The sequence below is a fragment of the Nuphar pumila genome, chromosome 10 (assembly GCF_984573655.1).
Source record: "Nuphar pumila chromosome 10, dmNupPumi1.hap1.1, whole genome shotgun sequence".
Classification (NCBI taxonomy): domain Eukaryota; kingdom Viridiplantae; phylum Streptophyta; class Magnoliopsida; order Nymphaeales; family Nymphaeaceae; genus Nuphar; species Nuphar pumila.
Genome location: NC_143258.1, coordinates 3,095,872 through 3,109,763, shown reverse-complemented (window position 1 = coordinate 3,109,763; position 13,892 = coordinate 3,095,872). Strand labels below are relative to the sequence as shown.

The 13,892-nt window shown below is 37.4% G+C and overlaps 1 protein-coding gene and 1 pseudogene across 1 annotated transcript; one reads left to right on the top strand and one right to left on the bottom strand.

Moving 5' to 3' along the window:
• Positions 1–2,123: 2,123 nt before the first annotated feature.
• On the bottom strand, positions 2,124–6,413 carry LOC149823269 (uncharacterized). Its single transcript, XM_090018743.1, has 3 exons — positions 6,037–6,413; positions 5,733–5,921; positions 2,124–2,632 (listed from the first exon to the last, which is right to left on the bottom strand). Exons 1-2 carry the CDS (start codon positions 6,403–6,405, stop codon positions 5,748–5,750), a joined length of 543 nt encoding a protein of 180 aa, XP_089874869.1. The 5' UTR covers positions 6,406–6,413; the 3' UTR covers positions 2,124–2,632; positions 5,733–5,747.
• Positions 6,414–7,361: 948 nt separating this feature from the next.
• On the top strand, positions 7,362–11,685 carry LOC149823268 (uncharacterized; annotated as a pseudogene).
• The last annotated feature ends 2,207 nt before the right edge of the window (positions 11,686–13,892 follow it).

Here is a 13,892-nt window from a genome sequence, read left to right as displayed (position 1 = left end):
AATCTAGCCTTTCCAAAGGTCAGTCAGTTTAAGGCGTCACAAAAAAAAAAGATTAGTTAAGGGAAACCTTGTAGATCTATTATAGATAAGGTCCCAACGGTTGAAACAAAATCATGAAATTTTGTTTGATGTTTGGAATAGGCATATTGAGAGAGAAATGGGAAGAGGCTCGATTGAAAGAGGAATGACTTATTGTCTTAAATAATGCACATCTATAGTCTATTTGATATAAAACTTTACTTTTTATTTATAATTTTGGTGCATCTTCGGCTATTGATTTTCGGTTTTCTCTAAACTTACAAAATATCAAAAATACCTCGATTTTAATACTACTCCATCAAAAAACTATGGAGATCATACATATCTACATCCAACCTTGCTGTGGTCCAAAAATGTTAGGATGTTTTTCGCATGTAAAAGCAAGGAGGATTTTATTTTCCTGTTTCCCAGTATCATAGATGCTATACTTTGTCTTTGTACCATATTTCCTCATATACCAGTATTGGAAAGCTTCATAAACATGGCCGTGTCCCTGCATCTATAACCGTATCCATGTGACAGACCTGCTCCATCTAATGAAACTTGCTGCAAGAAAAAGGTACCACCCAATGCTAAGCTTGAAACCTGATGCCAACAATTCTAAACTTGACAACAAGTGGGACGACATGATTTTGTTAGAATCAAACTAGTATGAGAACTTATAATCCCAACAATGCCATTTTATTCCACTCATACTTGACAGGCATTAATAGAACCTCCCTGGAAGGCTGGATCTATCAGACTTGTCAGGTATAGATGGACTTGATGAGCCTCTCTAGGAATTTACGTTGAAAGTGGTCATTTTAGCATGTTTGGTTGAGTCTCATGAGATTTTGATGCACCCTTGATATCGAGGAGGCAGAAGATGGACGTTACTTCTATGCAAATTAAACTTTGAAAAAACAAGAAAAATTCAACAATAAAATAATTTATAGCATTAAAAAAATAACTGGAATCTCAATCAATCAAACCTCCCCACAAGATCCCTATAATGAGTATTTATAAGTGAACATGTGAAACCCTAAGTTTATTCTTGATTTGAGATGGATCCATTACATTAAAAACATCCAAAGCTAAATAGAAGCCTAATAAAATTCCTAAGCTAGAACTAGATCTAAACCAATCTCTTAGACTTAGATTGCAGGCTGCTCCATTGCTGCATCAAATTTGAACTCATGTAAATGAGAGAACGAATCTCATTGGCATTGGTTAAACAATCAGCAGAAAATGAGTGGTGAGAAATGGACTCTCATTTGCCTTTACAAATTAGTTGCTTTTTCATTTAAGCGAGAATCATAATCACAAGGAGCCTCACATGATTCTGATTCATATGACTCCACATGTGGCCAGCAAACCGAACTTGGGTGCCTTGTTGAAACTCTGGCTAAAATAAATTGTGAAGAACAAGATACCATGCATGTATAAGTCGGTACATGGGCTACCTGATAGGATCAATTTGATAGATGGCATCTAAGGTGCAAGCCATGGTCCTCTGCAATCTATCATGCATACTATTGAGTTATAAGTTCCATATAGTCAATCTGATCCCACAGATGCATTCAACATCGTTTGTTTGTTACTTGTTAGTCATCACATATTGGAGTGAGTCATTTTAACGTAAAAACATGAGTCATGAAATTTTGGTTGATCGTGAACGGTTGCTTTTTTCAAGTCCTTGTAGAACATACTTGGCAGAATTACAAGATCCAAAATATGTTTTCCACTAAACAAACAATGTAGATCACATCTGTAAACTATGTAACATGGATATGGCTGTGGATAGGGTGATGATGCAATCATTTTTATGCAATTTCCAATATGACCAACATAGAAGGAGATACAGAACCAAGGTCAAAGGAGAGTGTCCATGTGAAAGAAGTGAAGGCTAGATTCACAAAAAAAGTGAAAAAACATGGTGTTTTCTATTAGATTGCACATCCAACCCATTGTAGCAAATATTTATCCACAATCCAGGGGGTATAAAATTGCCACCAGCAAAAATTAGAACGACCTAAAACACTGATTTAAATACTGGATTAGACAATTAGGCCTGAAGCTGGAGACTCAAATATCTTTCTGTGCCTAATGGAAACAGATTTCTTGAGGACCTCCATCCTTGTAAAGCTTACAAAGTTCAGTGGACAACCAATCATAGCAAATGCATTCTACAGAGGTATGCGTTCTACATACATAAGACTTGATTGGGTATGCCGCTAATTTGCACTTATCAAATTTACACCTTGGTGCGTAGAGCTCCTTTCAAAGAACCAGCCATACAATGACCACAAGGAAGGGGCTGATTCGAGAGTAAACTGAAAAACATTCAACAGAATACAATTACATTTGCCAAGTTACATACCTAGAATAAAAGCTGCTTCCTGGAAATGAAATAGATATGCATCCAAGAAGGAGATGAACTTTGAATTGAGATGACAAACAAAAGAGAGCAGCCCAGCTATTCCACTCAAGAACAGGGGATTGAACCCTTTGAAACTTGTCCAGCCGGAAAATCTTCAATGGCAATATCCAGTTCAACCATCTGAACTTGGATCTCCTACATCTGCAGTCGCTGCCTTACTCTTTCGAGACAAATCTGTAAGAGATTAAATAAGAACAGTGCGCTGGCTATAGAAAGAGGGAGGAAAGTCGTTGAAAGAAAGATCCCTACAATGCATTCACGAAATTGAATTTTACAACCAGGAACAAAGCAGTCATGGCTCAAACATTTCCTCTTTTTTTACAAGTTCTCATTTCCATGCCACATTTTAACTAATTCTCATCCTCTCAGATCTTGTCCAAGAACTCTTTGTAGACAGAATGAGTGAGCGTGATAAGGCAATAGAATAGTTATTGGACGGCATGAAGAGTTATAGTTCAATATTTTCAGATTTTTGCATGTAGAAAGAGATGTGATTTTATTTTCTATAATTTTGTTGTTTCTTCCTTCTATTTTTTCGCTAAAGAGAAACAAGATAATGTGATACGAGTCAGATTTTAGATGTTTACTTGTTCTACAAATGATTTAAAACCTGGATGAGATTGTAAGTTTAATTGCATATTACTACAACAGCTTAATTTGGGCAAAGTTGTAGGGTGCCGACTGCTTTTTTTCATAGCAAGGAAAAAGCAGTTATCTCATTGCAATCACCTGGTCAGGAAGGAAAATTAGACCTTGACTGCTTCAAGGAGTTCTGTAACCATTGCTAACATCTGATGGTAGTATTAGTTTGAAAAGAACTGAACAGTCTAAAAGAATGAGGCACTAAAATGTCTCTAAATGTCCTTTAATCTGAAGATTGAGCACCACAAGTTTCCTTTGGTCTCAAGCTCATAAAGGAAGCTATCTAACAATTGATATGATCGATGACTAGCTGCTACAAGTTACATTTAGTTTATTGTGCAGCGTGTTGAGATGTTCTTCAGCCCATATCACAGATCAAGAACATGAATCCATATATTGCGCGTTCCAAAGAAAGGGGTTCAAGTTCAAGGAAAGGGGTTCAAGTTCAAGGCTTTCTCATGCAGCTGCTCCAGAGCCAGCGAAGCAACAACCAAGGCAATGCACTTGACCTGAATTTGCGGATTCAGGTCTAGCCGTCTAGGCTATCAACCACATTTTTGGAGGTTGTAGTAGTAATCTCAATCCTGGATTTCAGTGATCTTATTGAGATGTGTATCAGTTTTTCTGGATTAGGACTTCAGGTTCCATTACAAGGTAAACATGGTGGCATTTCCAAAATCTACATCAGAATTATAGACCATCACAGGTAGTCTTCTTTCTTGAGCTTCCAAAGTGTACATGATTTATGCGTCAACCTCTATCCCCTCACAGGTAGTTTTCTTTCTTTCCCACTGTTAGTGGCCAGCTCCGAAAGCGTGTGCACTTACACACACACACATAAAGCATCCGATTATCAATTTGGCAAAGTAAAAATAGATGATGTGAATCAATTTAAAGCGCCATGGAATTGTAACTTGTTTTCTGCATTTTTTTAATATTTTATATACACTTATTTCAGCATTTGGCCAGATTTTTCCATTTTTTGTTTCATTGTTTCCTCTTTTTGAACCAATGAATTGACTTGGGAGTTCCTTATTGCATCAAGCCTTTCAATGGTTCACAAATTTTTATTCAAACTATGTATCACATAAAGGTGTAAACATGGCATCCATATAAGAACTTTCCATCACAGATTTAACATTTCTCTCAATCCAGTGTTGGCCAATATCAAGAACAAGTACAATCTTGGAACAAGCCCCAGTAACTGGCATTTTTTTTTATAATCAACGGACGGCTTTTCTCGTGAATGGGAAGTCCTTGATGCTCAGTCACCTAGTACTTCCAACTAATTTCATTCTAGAATTGGAATCTAAATCACATGCAATGAAGTGATCTTTAAAAGTCAAAGACTGCCGTATGAGCTTAAAATTTCTTGATGCAGGAGCGGAGCAGAACTGGGTCCATAAGGATTCATTTTTATGTTTTAGATTCTATTTAGTTTGTATTAGGATATTGGGCCCAAATGATGGATCCATACTCAATTAGAAAATTAAATAGATTTAGGAAACTATCTTAGATGGGGTTTATCAAGATTAGAAATTTCTCATTTATATAAATCATAGTCACAGTTATTGGTGATATTTTCAAAATATCATGATATTATCACTGTATTTTCAGCAAACGATATTATAGGAAAAATATCACGATACTTTAAAAATATCGCCAATTGATAATATCCCAATATTATCAAGGGAATATTATGATATTCTAGTGATAAAATCACTATATTATCAATTATTGTTACTGTTTTTACGTATTTTCTACATATTAAATGTGTTTTATTTATTTATTTTGTATTTTTCACTTATGTATTTTACTATCTAAACATGACATTTTTTTTGCTTATTTTTATATAGTTTTTTTATTTTTTTTAAGCCCTGAGATTTTCCCGAGATTTATCACCGAACCTATAATATCCAGAGAAATAGCCTTGCCCAGATATAGCCGATACAGATATTTGTGACTATGATATAAATAGATGAGAAATCTGGGAGTGTAATCTGAGTTTGAGATGGGATAAATTCAGTTATTACAATTTCTTATTAATCCCTGTTTCTTTCCTGCTTTTCTAGATATTGGTAACTTTTTCTTAGATAATTGATAGCGGTAACCGTAGCTAGTAATTTCTTGGTAAATCCGGCAATGGATTTACATCATTTCACATTCTAAGTAATGAAGCTACTCACAAGCTTAAGAATGCCTAATTTCCCAGTGACACTTTCAGAACAAGGTTCCAGTATTGAGAAAAAAACAGAAAAAGAAGGTAAGCTCAAATTCCTCCCAGATGATGGAAACAAAAAAAAAACACTAGAATGGAGTTCCTAGATGTTGTAATAACTACCGTAACACTAAGAACATATAGTACAAAGGCATGTTTAATACAAACTGAACGAGCACAATTGACTTCAAATGAGCACCTTAACTCATTTTCCCACTTAGTGGATTGAATTATAAGAGAACAATTAGAAGTCCAAGCCTTAGTCCCTCTAATATACTCATTACAAATTGAAAACATCCTCCCATTTACAGAGAGAGAGAGAGAGAGAGAGAGAGAGAGAGAGAGAGAGAGAGAGAGAGAGAGAGAGAGAGAGAGAGAGAGAGAGAGAGAGAGAGAGAGAGAGAGGTGCCTTACTCATTCCACATTAGCTCATCCATCATCTTCTTCTTCTTCTTCTTCAATTTTCTGCCCAAACCCTCTCGGTCCAGTCTTAGCTCTCACCACCCGCTTCTTCCCACCCTTCTTCTTCTTGGCTGCCTCTTCCTTCTGGAACTTCTCCCTCTCTCTCTTTTGCAAGAAATCCGACACAGCTATGTAGATAACCTGAACAACCAAAATAATTACTCAACCAGAAACCAAAATTAAAAAACGAATGAGAATCTTTCTCCAACCACTACAAATCCCCCCCAAAAGTGGAAAGATGAAATTCTGAACTCACCCCAATTGTGAGAATAGTGAGACCAACCAAAGCAACACCAAGAAGAAACGCTACTATTGATGACCCAATATCGTTATTCGCCGAAACAACTTGTTGGGCATCTTGAACTACGGCTTCTGAGGGTATTTCTCCTTCTGTGAGGGCACTGAGCCTCAAATCTAGCCTGTTTCTCCATGAACGTCTGCGGGAATGCTCAGAAAAGGATGAGCTCAAAGAACTATGGAAATTGGGAATCGAGATCGTTGATTCTGGGAATTGAGTGACTGAATTTATGATGGAAAGATGGGGTTTCGAAGAGGAAACGAAGATGGGTCGCATTCTTGGGTGGAGATTCGGTAGCGGCAGCAATGGTGATAGAGATATCGCCATAGTTTGGCTTGGTAATTTCGAGATTTCATTTTTTCCGGGGAGCAGCCAACTTCCAAATAGAGGATGAGGCTTCTCATTGTTTCGGATCCGGTATGACCAATCCGATTTGGAATCAGCACATTCTGGATCAGACATGACCCGATCCCATTTGTGAGCAGTTCACTAATTGTTCGCCGTTTGCCGAGTTTGTCCTATGGGTTCGGATCGGGTTTCATCAGACCCGATTCTAAATCAGGTCTAAAAGTTAGTCCCAAACCCCACACAATATAAGAAACTTGACATTCCCCCACATTCATATGACACGAACATGCTTATGTGTTGCATACTATGTCACAAAGACAAGTGGACACGTGACATGAATTGGATGCACAAGCTTGATTTTTTTTTTGAAAAATAGGACGCAGAATTTTTTTAATTTTAAATAAAAAAAGTCATTTGATATTATTAAAAAAATACTTAAGATTATTAAAAAAATTAAAATATTATTTAAATAGTAATCATATGTGTTGGTGTTCGTGTCTACATGTCCAAGTGAGGCCGATCGTGTCATGAGGGTCACACGACCGAAATTGTGTGTCCCTGTGACATAGGTTGCATGTAGGGCTCGACGACGTGTTGGATACTAGGGATGCTATTTGAATGCCTATTTTTATGTTGATTTGATGATATTTTAGTATGAACTATAAATTAAGAAATTTTACCCTCTTTTTGAAGCCGGTTTATGTACATCTTTCCTTTTGCAGTTTTTGATTTTCCATGATATGTGGTGCTATGGGATACTGTCCAACTTTGTGCTTATGGTGTTGGAAGTTTGAGAGAATGAAAACTTGAAAAACCAAAGCTTTTTAATAATATCTAGATTAATTATGGAAAACCACACAACTTTTATTGTTTTAGCTGAAGTTTGTCAGTAAGCTTTCAGCCGGCTGATTAGCGTTATTGCCTGCAGTGAGGAGGATAGAAGATGGTTCATGGAAGCTAAAACAGTTGAGTTATCAAGCGAATGAAGGAGATTACTGTTATGCAAACTCAAGGGCAGGTTTTGGAGGCTCAAGGTGTCAAAGCCACTGACATTGAAGGTCATTTGGTCTCTCAGTTGTGAATGTTGTTTAAGCATAATTTACTTTTTACCAATTTCCTGACATTTTTTTTTACACCGCACATGTTTTACTCTGCAGATATGTTAGATGAGCTACAAGAACATGTTGAATCTATTGATATGGCCAATGGTAAGTTTCTTTATTAGCTTTATGTATGATAGCTTTTGAAACGATGATTTGGACTCTTGTATATTGCATAAATAGCTTTAAAACATAAAGAACTTTTCACAAATCTTCGAACAGGGAAAAGGTAAGAAAACCCAAAAAAAAAGTGGAATAAATATCCATGTTAATTCCTAATTCGAGAGAACAAGTATTGAAAACCATGTTTCCTTGTGTAAGAAAATGACAAAGAAAAACATCAAAAAAGGAAAAGACAAAAGGCACTTCTTCCTGCTTAAAATCTGCCATGCAAGTTTTGGATTATCCCATTTTGGGATGGTTTGGGCCTAAATCAAGTTACTCGTGTTTTTGAAAAATTCTAGAATCGTTTCTTTTGTGAATAGTTTTCAGATGTAGTGACAAATCAGATTGCTCAACAGTTTCTTCTATGCAATGGCAAAATCATAGTAACCGTAAGTTTCTTGCTACAGAGAATCATAGTTACTGGAAGCTTATTGCTACAGAGAGAAGCTAGCTTTGAGCTTCCCATAAGCTCACTTCAGAAGTGGGAATTGGGAAAGTCTTCGCTTTCTCCAACTGAGAAGAAGCTTTGAGAAACTCACTTCTAAAATATGGGAAACTTGATTCGTTTTAGTGGGAAGCCTGCTTTCTCCTCGTTTAAGAAATGATTCTTTTTTGTTTCCTTACCATTTCTCTCTTACTTCTTGTCACTTTTCACTCGTTTTTTCATAACTTTCTATGTTTTTCTATTAAAAAATAATACATTCTTTTATAACAAGTTGGCTTTTATGATTTTAAACTTTTGTTAATGTCCTTTTTTGTGTTTTTGTCTTGTTCATATTGCTTTCTATGTGTTTCCTTTTTATTTTTCATGCACTTACATAATTACTTCACAACTGTATCCCGCTTTGCGCTTCACACTACTTTTTTTAGCACTAGCTTCTCCGCTTCTGCTTAATGTATCGCTTCTCGTATCCATTTCGTTTCCTAGTAACTATGGGAAAAACATCTCCTCAGCCTCCCTGACTTTTTCAGAGAGAGAGAGAGATGAACTCATTGACACGCTGTTCCTCAGTTTGGCCAGTCTTTTTCAGTGGCCATGTTCCCTTTTCCAGACCTCTCTAAACATAAGTTTATGGCATGGATGGTATTTGCTATTGCTGTGTGATATTGTATACTGCATCCATTTAGATTATTTTTGTATTTTATTTGTATTTTGTTCGGCCGTGTTCATGGAATTTTGTGTCTGATTTGTGTAATGCTTTTGTATGACAAACTGTTTATACTTTTATTTCTGTTTTCTAGCTTACAGGTAGTGTTTTTTATTGCACTGTGATGTTGGATAAGAAGTCTATTTATATTATTTTTATAATTTATTTGTATTTTGGTCCATTTGTACACTTAAATGCAATATAACTGATCATAGTTATTTCGTCTTTTTGGTGAAACTATAGATTTACATGCAATAGGTGGGCTTGGTGGTGAGTTTACTCGGTTACCTGATGAATTCAGGTGCTGGAATTCGAGCAAAAGCAGCTGAGGTACTAACCACTATTGTGCAAAACAATCCGAGAAGCCAACAACTTGTGATGGAAGCAAATGGCTTTGGGCCTCTTATGCTAAACTTTAGTTCAGACCCGCATGTAACTGTTCGAACCAAAGCACTTGGTGCAATATCCTGTTAAGTATCTAAACAATATCAAGAATTGTTCTGCTTTTTTTCTGTTACATAGTAGATGAGCCTATCGTCTTCTGCAGCCATTCTTTGGGTGGTAAACTGTTCGATTTGACCTCTCTTGATTCAGCTCTGATTCATCACAACAATCGTGGACTTGCTGAATTTCGGTTGACCAGTGGTTACACTGCACTAAAGGATGCGCTTAGCTCGAATAACGTGAGATTTCAGAGGTAAAGATTTGACCTGTTTCTGGAATTGAAGGACAAGAATTTTTTTCATTGCTGATTCGCCAGTGAAATGCTTGTACTGTTTGTCAGAAATGAGTGATCTCTTCAATACAAGTACTTGGAAGGAAACATTAGTTTCTGGAATTAGAATGTGGGAAAATCTTGGCATTTAAAAGAACAAAAAAAATAATACAAAGATGAAAAATCACATTCAATATATGAAAAACAAAATACAAATTTCAAAAAAAATGCAACGTCACAATATGTTTAATTAATTATTGATATTTGGTTAAAGCTATACATCTTCTTAGACAACTTATTGAGAGAAATAGAGAGAGGAACAAAGATTTGCATAAGATTTTTATTGATTTGGAGAAGGCATACGATAGAGTACCTAGGGACATTCTCTGTTGGACAATGACGAAGAAAGGTATTTCTCTCAAGTACATTAGTATAATTAAAGATATGTATGAAGGAGTAGTAATAAATGTCCGCACTTGTGGAGGGGTGACAACCAATTTTCCTATAACGGTTGGGTTACATCAAGGATCTGCTTTAAGCCCTTTCTTATTTGCTATAGTGATGAATGAACTTACGAGATCAATTCAAGAAAATGTATGTGTTGTGGTGTATATTGTTTGCTGATGATATTGTTTTGATTGATGAGTCTAGAGTTGGGGTTAATGCTAAGTTAGAATTATGGAGACAGACATTGGAAGCAAGAGGTTTTAAGTTGAGTAAGAGTAAGACATAATATATGGAATGTCGGTTTAGTAAGCAACGAAGTAGTGATGAAAGTGTAGTGAAGTTTGGTGAGCAAGAAATACCAGTGGATGATTGTTTCAAATATTTGAGATTTATCATTTAAAAGTATGGAGAAATTGATGGAGATGTAAATCATAGGATAAAGGTTGGGTGGATGAAATGAAAAAGTGCAACTGGAGTGTTGTGCGACCGTAGAATGCCATTGCAGTTGAAGGAAAAGTTTTATAGGACGATTATTAGGCCTGCTTTATTATATGGTACAGAATGTTGGGCTGTCAAGAGACATCATATTAAAAAAAAATGAGTGTAGCTGAGATGCGTATGCTTAGATGGATGTGTAAAAATACAATAAAAGATAAGATTCGAAACGAGGAGATACGTAAGAAGGTAGGCGTTGCACCCATTGAAAATAAGATGAGAGAGAATCGTTTACGGTGGTTTAGACATATTCGGCGAAGGTCTAATGATGCTCTAGTTAGAAGGATGGAGAAATGGGAAAATATATTAGTTAAAAGAGGTCGGGGTAGGCCTAGGAAGACATGCATAGAGATGATAGGAAAGGATATGAATGCTTTGAACCTCACCGAGGACATGACATTGGATAGAAATGATTGGAGGAGAAGGATTCATGTGGAAGACCCAGAATGATTTTCTTTTTTGGTTCATATCGCCGACCCCAATTGTTTTGGGATGAAGGCGTTGTTGTTGTTGTTGTTTGTTGGTTTACATACTCCTTCATGACATGCATACACTATATTAATCTTGTCAGGAGGGAGAAATGTATGTAGTTCTGTGTTCCTTCAAGCTGATTTTCAGGTTGATGCTAATGCCAACGACTTTTGCAAGGAGTCCCTTAACTTGATCCAGTACTTGCTACAAGAAAACAAAGAAGAGTACTCTGGTATCATAGCTTAGGTTTCCACGCATCATCATGCACCTAACATCTAGTGAAGATGCAGGTGTACGAGAAGGTGCACTTACGCAGCCTTTTGGAGCTTATTAAAGGTGGTGGCATGGCTGCAATTGGAGGTGGTACTGCTGATGAGGATGAGAAGTTGAAACAGATCCTCCAACATCGTATTGATGGAATCAACTTAATGGCAGCATACCATCTTGGGGCTGCCAAGGAAGAGAGAGGCAGCCGGTGGATATGCTTTGGAAAGAATTCTATAATGAACCATCATCACTGCAAGGGAAAGGGCTGGTTATGCTTGCTGAAGAAGATGAACCGCCACCTGATGTTGCAAGCAAGATTTTTGAACTGCGGCTTGGGGCTTGGGCGGCCAATCGAACTGCAAGTGATAAGAGCGATAATCCTCTTCTCTTAGGCTACACACCTTCAGCAGAGTCTCATAGCAGAGTCTCATACCGAGGTTTTAAACTGTGAGAAAATGATGCCACAGATCGAAAATAAACACCAACAGAAGATCAGAAAAAAAGATGACTTTTTTTGGTTTTCAAGTTCTTTGTACAAAGGCTTCCATGGGTTGCTAGAGCAGATTATAATGTTGCACGCTTCTGTTGTAAGTTGCAGCGTGAAGTGCATTTGGAGGTAAGGATGGAAGCCCTCATCCTGTTTGGACTGGGGATGGAGGTTAAAATCAAAACCCTTGCCAGGATAGAGGTGGGGATGAACTTACACTTTCCTCCGCTCTGCCTTGCTCCGCCCCCACTCAATCTCCGATCATTGTTAGTAAAATGCTAAAATACTTTTTAGGGATGACAGTGGACTGTGGGGAAACGAGACCCGCCTTGACTCACCCTCATTTGAACCAGAGATGGAGGACATGAAACAAGGATGAAGGTTGGGATGAAAGTCAAAATCAAAACCTGTATGAGAATGGAGGGCAGAATTTTGAGACTAGGTGGGGGTGGAGACCTTGTCTCCTACCCCGGTCCACTGTCATCTCTATTTGGAGGGCAGATCAGGTCATATTATAACTAATCATTGGTCAGATTCAATCCCCACCACTCATCTCACTTGGGAATTGTGAGCGTGGGGCCCACATGCATCTCCACCAAGTGAGATGTGCAGTGGGGATTGAATATAACCAATGAATTCTTTGTATACCAAGAAAAAAAGGACCTAAAATGGGCGTTTTTGGTTTTAGTTTCGCCGGATGTAAAATAGGGCCTGTATTTGCAGCATATGAATGTTGGTGAGCCTTTTTTTTTAGTTTTCTATCATTAATAATTTTATGGTTTTTTTTGTTTGAAGCAATTAAATGTCTATGAGCTCTCCTTTTTATAGTTTTCTATAATCAATCATTTTAAGATTAGCATTAAAAAAAATAAAGTGTTTATGTAAGAGCATTTGCTCCTTCAGACGTGGGTGCTTATGGGGCTTCTGCTTTGCCATATCATTGAGTATGTCTTATTCTCTTCTTCATTGCCTTCAGTTTTCATATTCTAACACAATCTAAATTTTTAACTATGTAATAAATATAGGGTTCTAATTATTCAATGTTTATCATATGAAATTTTCAAAAATTGATATTATCCAAAGAAAAAAAAGTTGACGTTTTTTGAATGTTTCTTATTTTGACAATAATGCAAATTTGTTGCAGCACCTTTTTCATGTTTTTCTTTATAGTTATTATTATTGTTATTATTTTTATGACAAGGAACCTTCCTAAGGACATGACAGGCTCATTCTTCTAGGAAGTAAACCTGGGTAATTATTTTCTTATATTTATATCTAACGATATTTTCTTGAGATTTTTCTTAAAAAACAATTTGTCTAATTAATGCAAGGTTCTCCTTTTTACCATTTTTGTTATTGTTTTTTTAATGAGAAACCCTAGTCAAGAATCAGGTCACTTAATGGGTTCACCCCTTGCAAGGTAAACCCAGCCAGGTGGGGTCATCGATGCTCAAGCTTTTATGGAGTCCACCAGTTAAAGGCACCCGCAAATCTGGTGAGAGCCGAACCTGAGATTAAGGGATCTGCACCTTCTTTCTAGGCCCACTGCCACTCGGGCAACCCGTTTTTTTTTTTTTTTAACATTGATCTTTGAGCACTATAACGTTATCCATCCGATGTCCTTACCATCCATCCAACCAACGGGTAGGATTAGCTCACATTCTCACATGAGGACAACTCTTAGACATTTAGATGCAACGGTTGGATGGTTAGAATGGTCGTAGGATCCCACAGTGTTGTGTCATAGAATAGAATCCTTTTTCATTGATTTTTAATTAGAAAGTATCAACCTATGAAGTGTGTTATGAAAGTAGATTTTTTAAGAACAGAAATCAACAGCTCCCTTACCTAGTGTTTAGGGATGGCAATGGACGGGGGCGTGGGACAAGGTCTCCACCCCCGCCCCATTTCAAAATCCGAACCTCCACTCCCGCCTCCATCCCCGTTTCATGTCCTCTATCCCCGGTTCAAACGGGGGCAAGGCGGGGCCCCATTTCCCCTTGGGCTATAGTCATCCCTTGAAGGATGGAGAATGGGGCGGGGCAAGGCGGGGATTGGGACGGGGACGGGGTGGGGTGGGGAAAAGTGTAAGTCCATCCCCGTATGGGGATATATTTTAGCCTTCATCCCCGCCTCCATCCCTGTTTCATGCCCGGTCCAAACGGGGTGAG

What these genes read in the sequence shown, in the direction of transcription:
- LOC149823269 (XM_090018743.1), bottom strand. Translation starts at nt 6,405, where the DNA reads ATGGCGATATCTCTATCACCATTGCTGCCGCTACCGAATCTCCACCCA. An exon ending in TCACTATTCTCACAATTGGG is followed by an intron (nt 5,922 to 6,036) that starts GTGAGTTCAGAA and finishes TTGGTTGTTCAG; the next exon opens with GTTATCTACATAGCTGTGTC.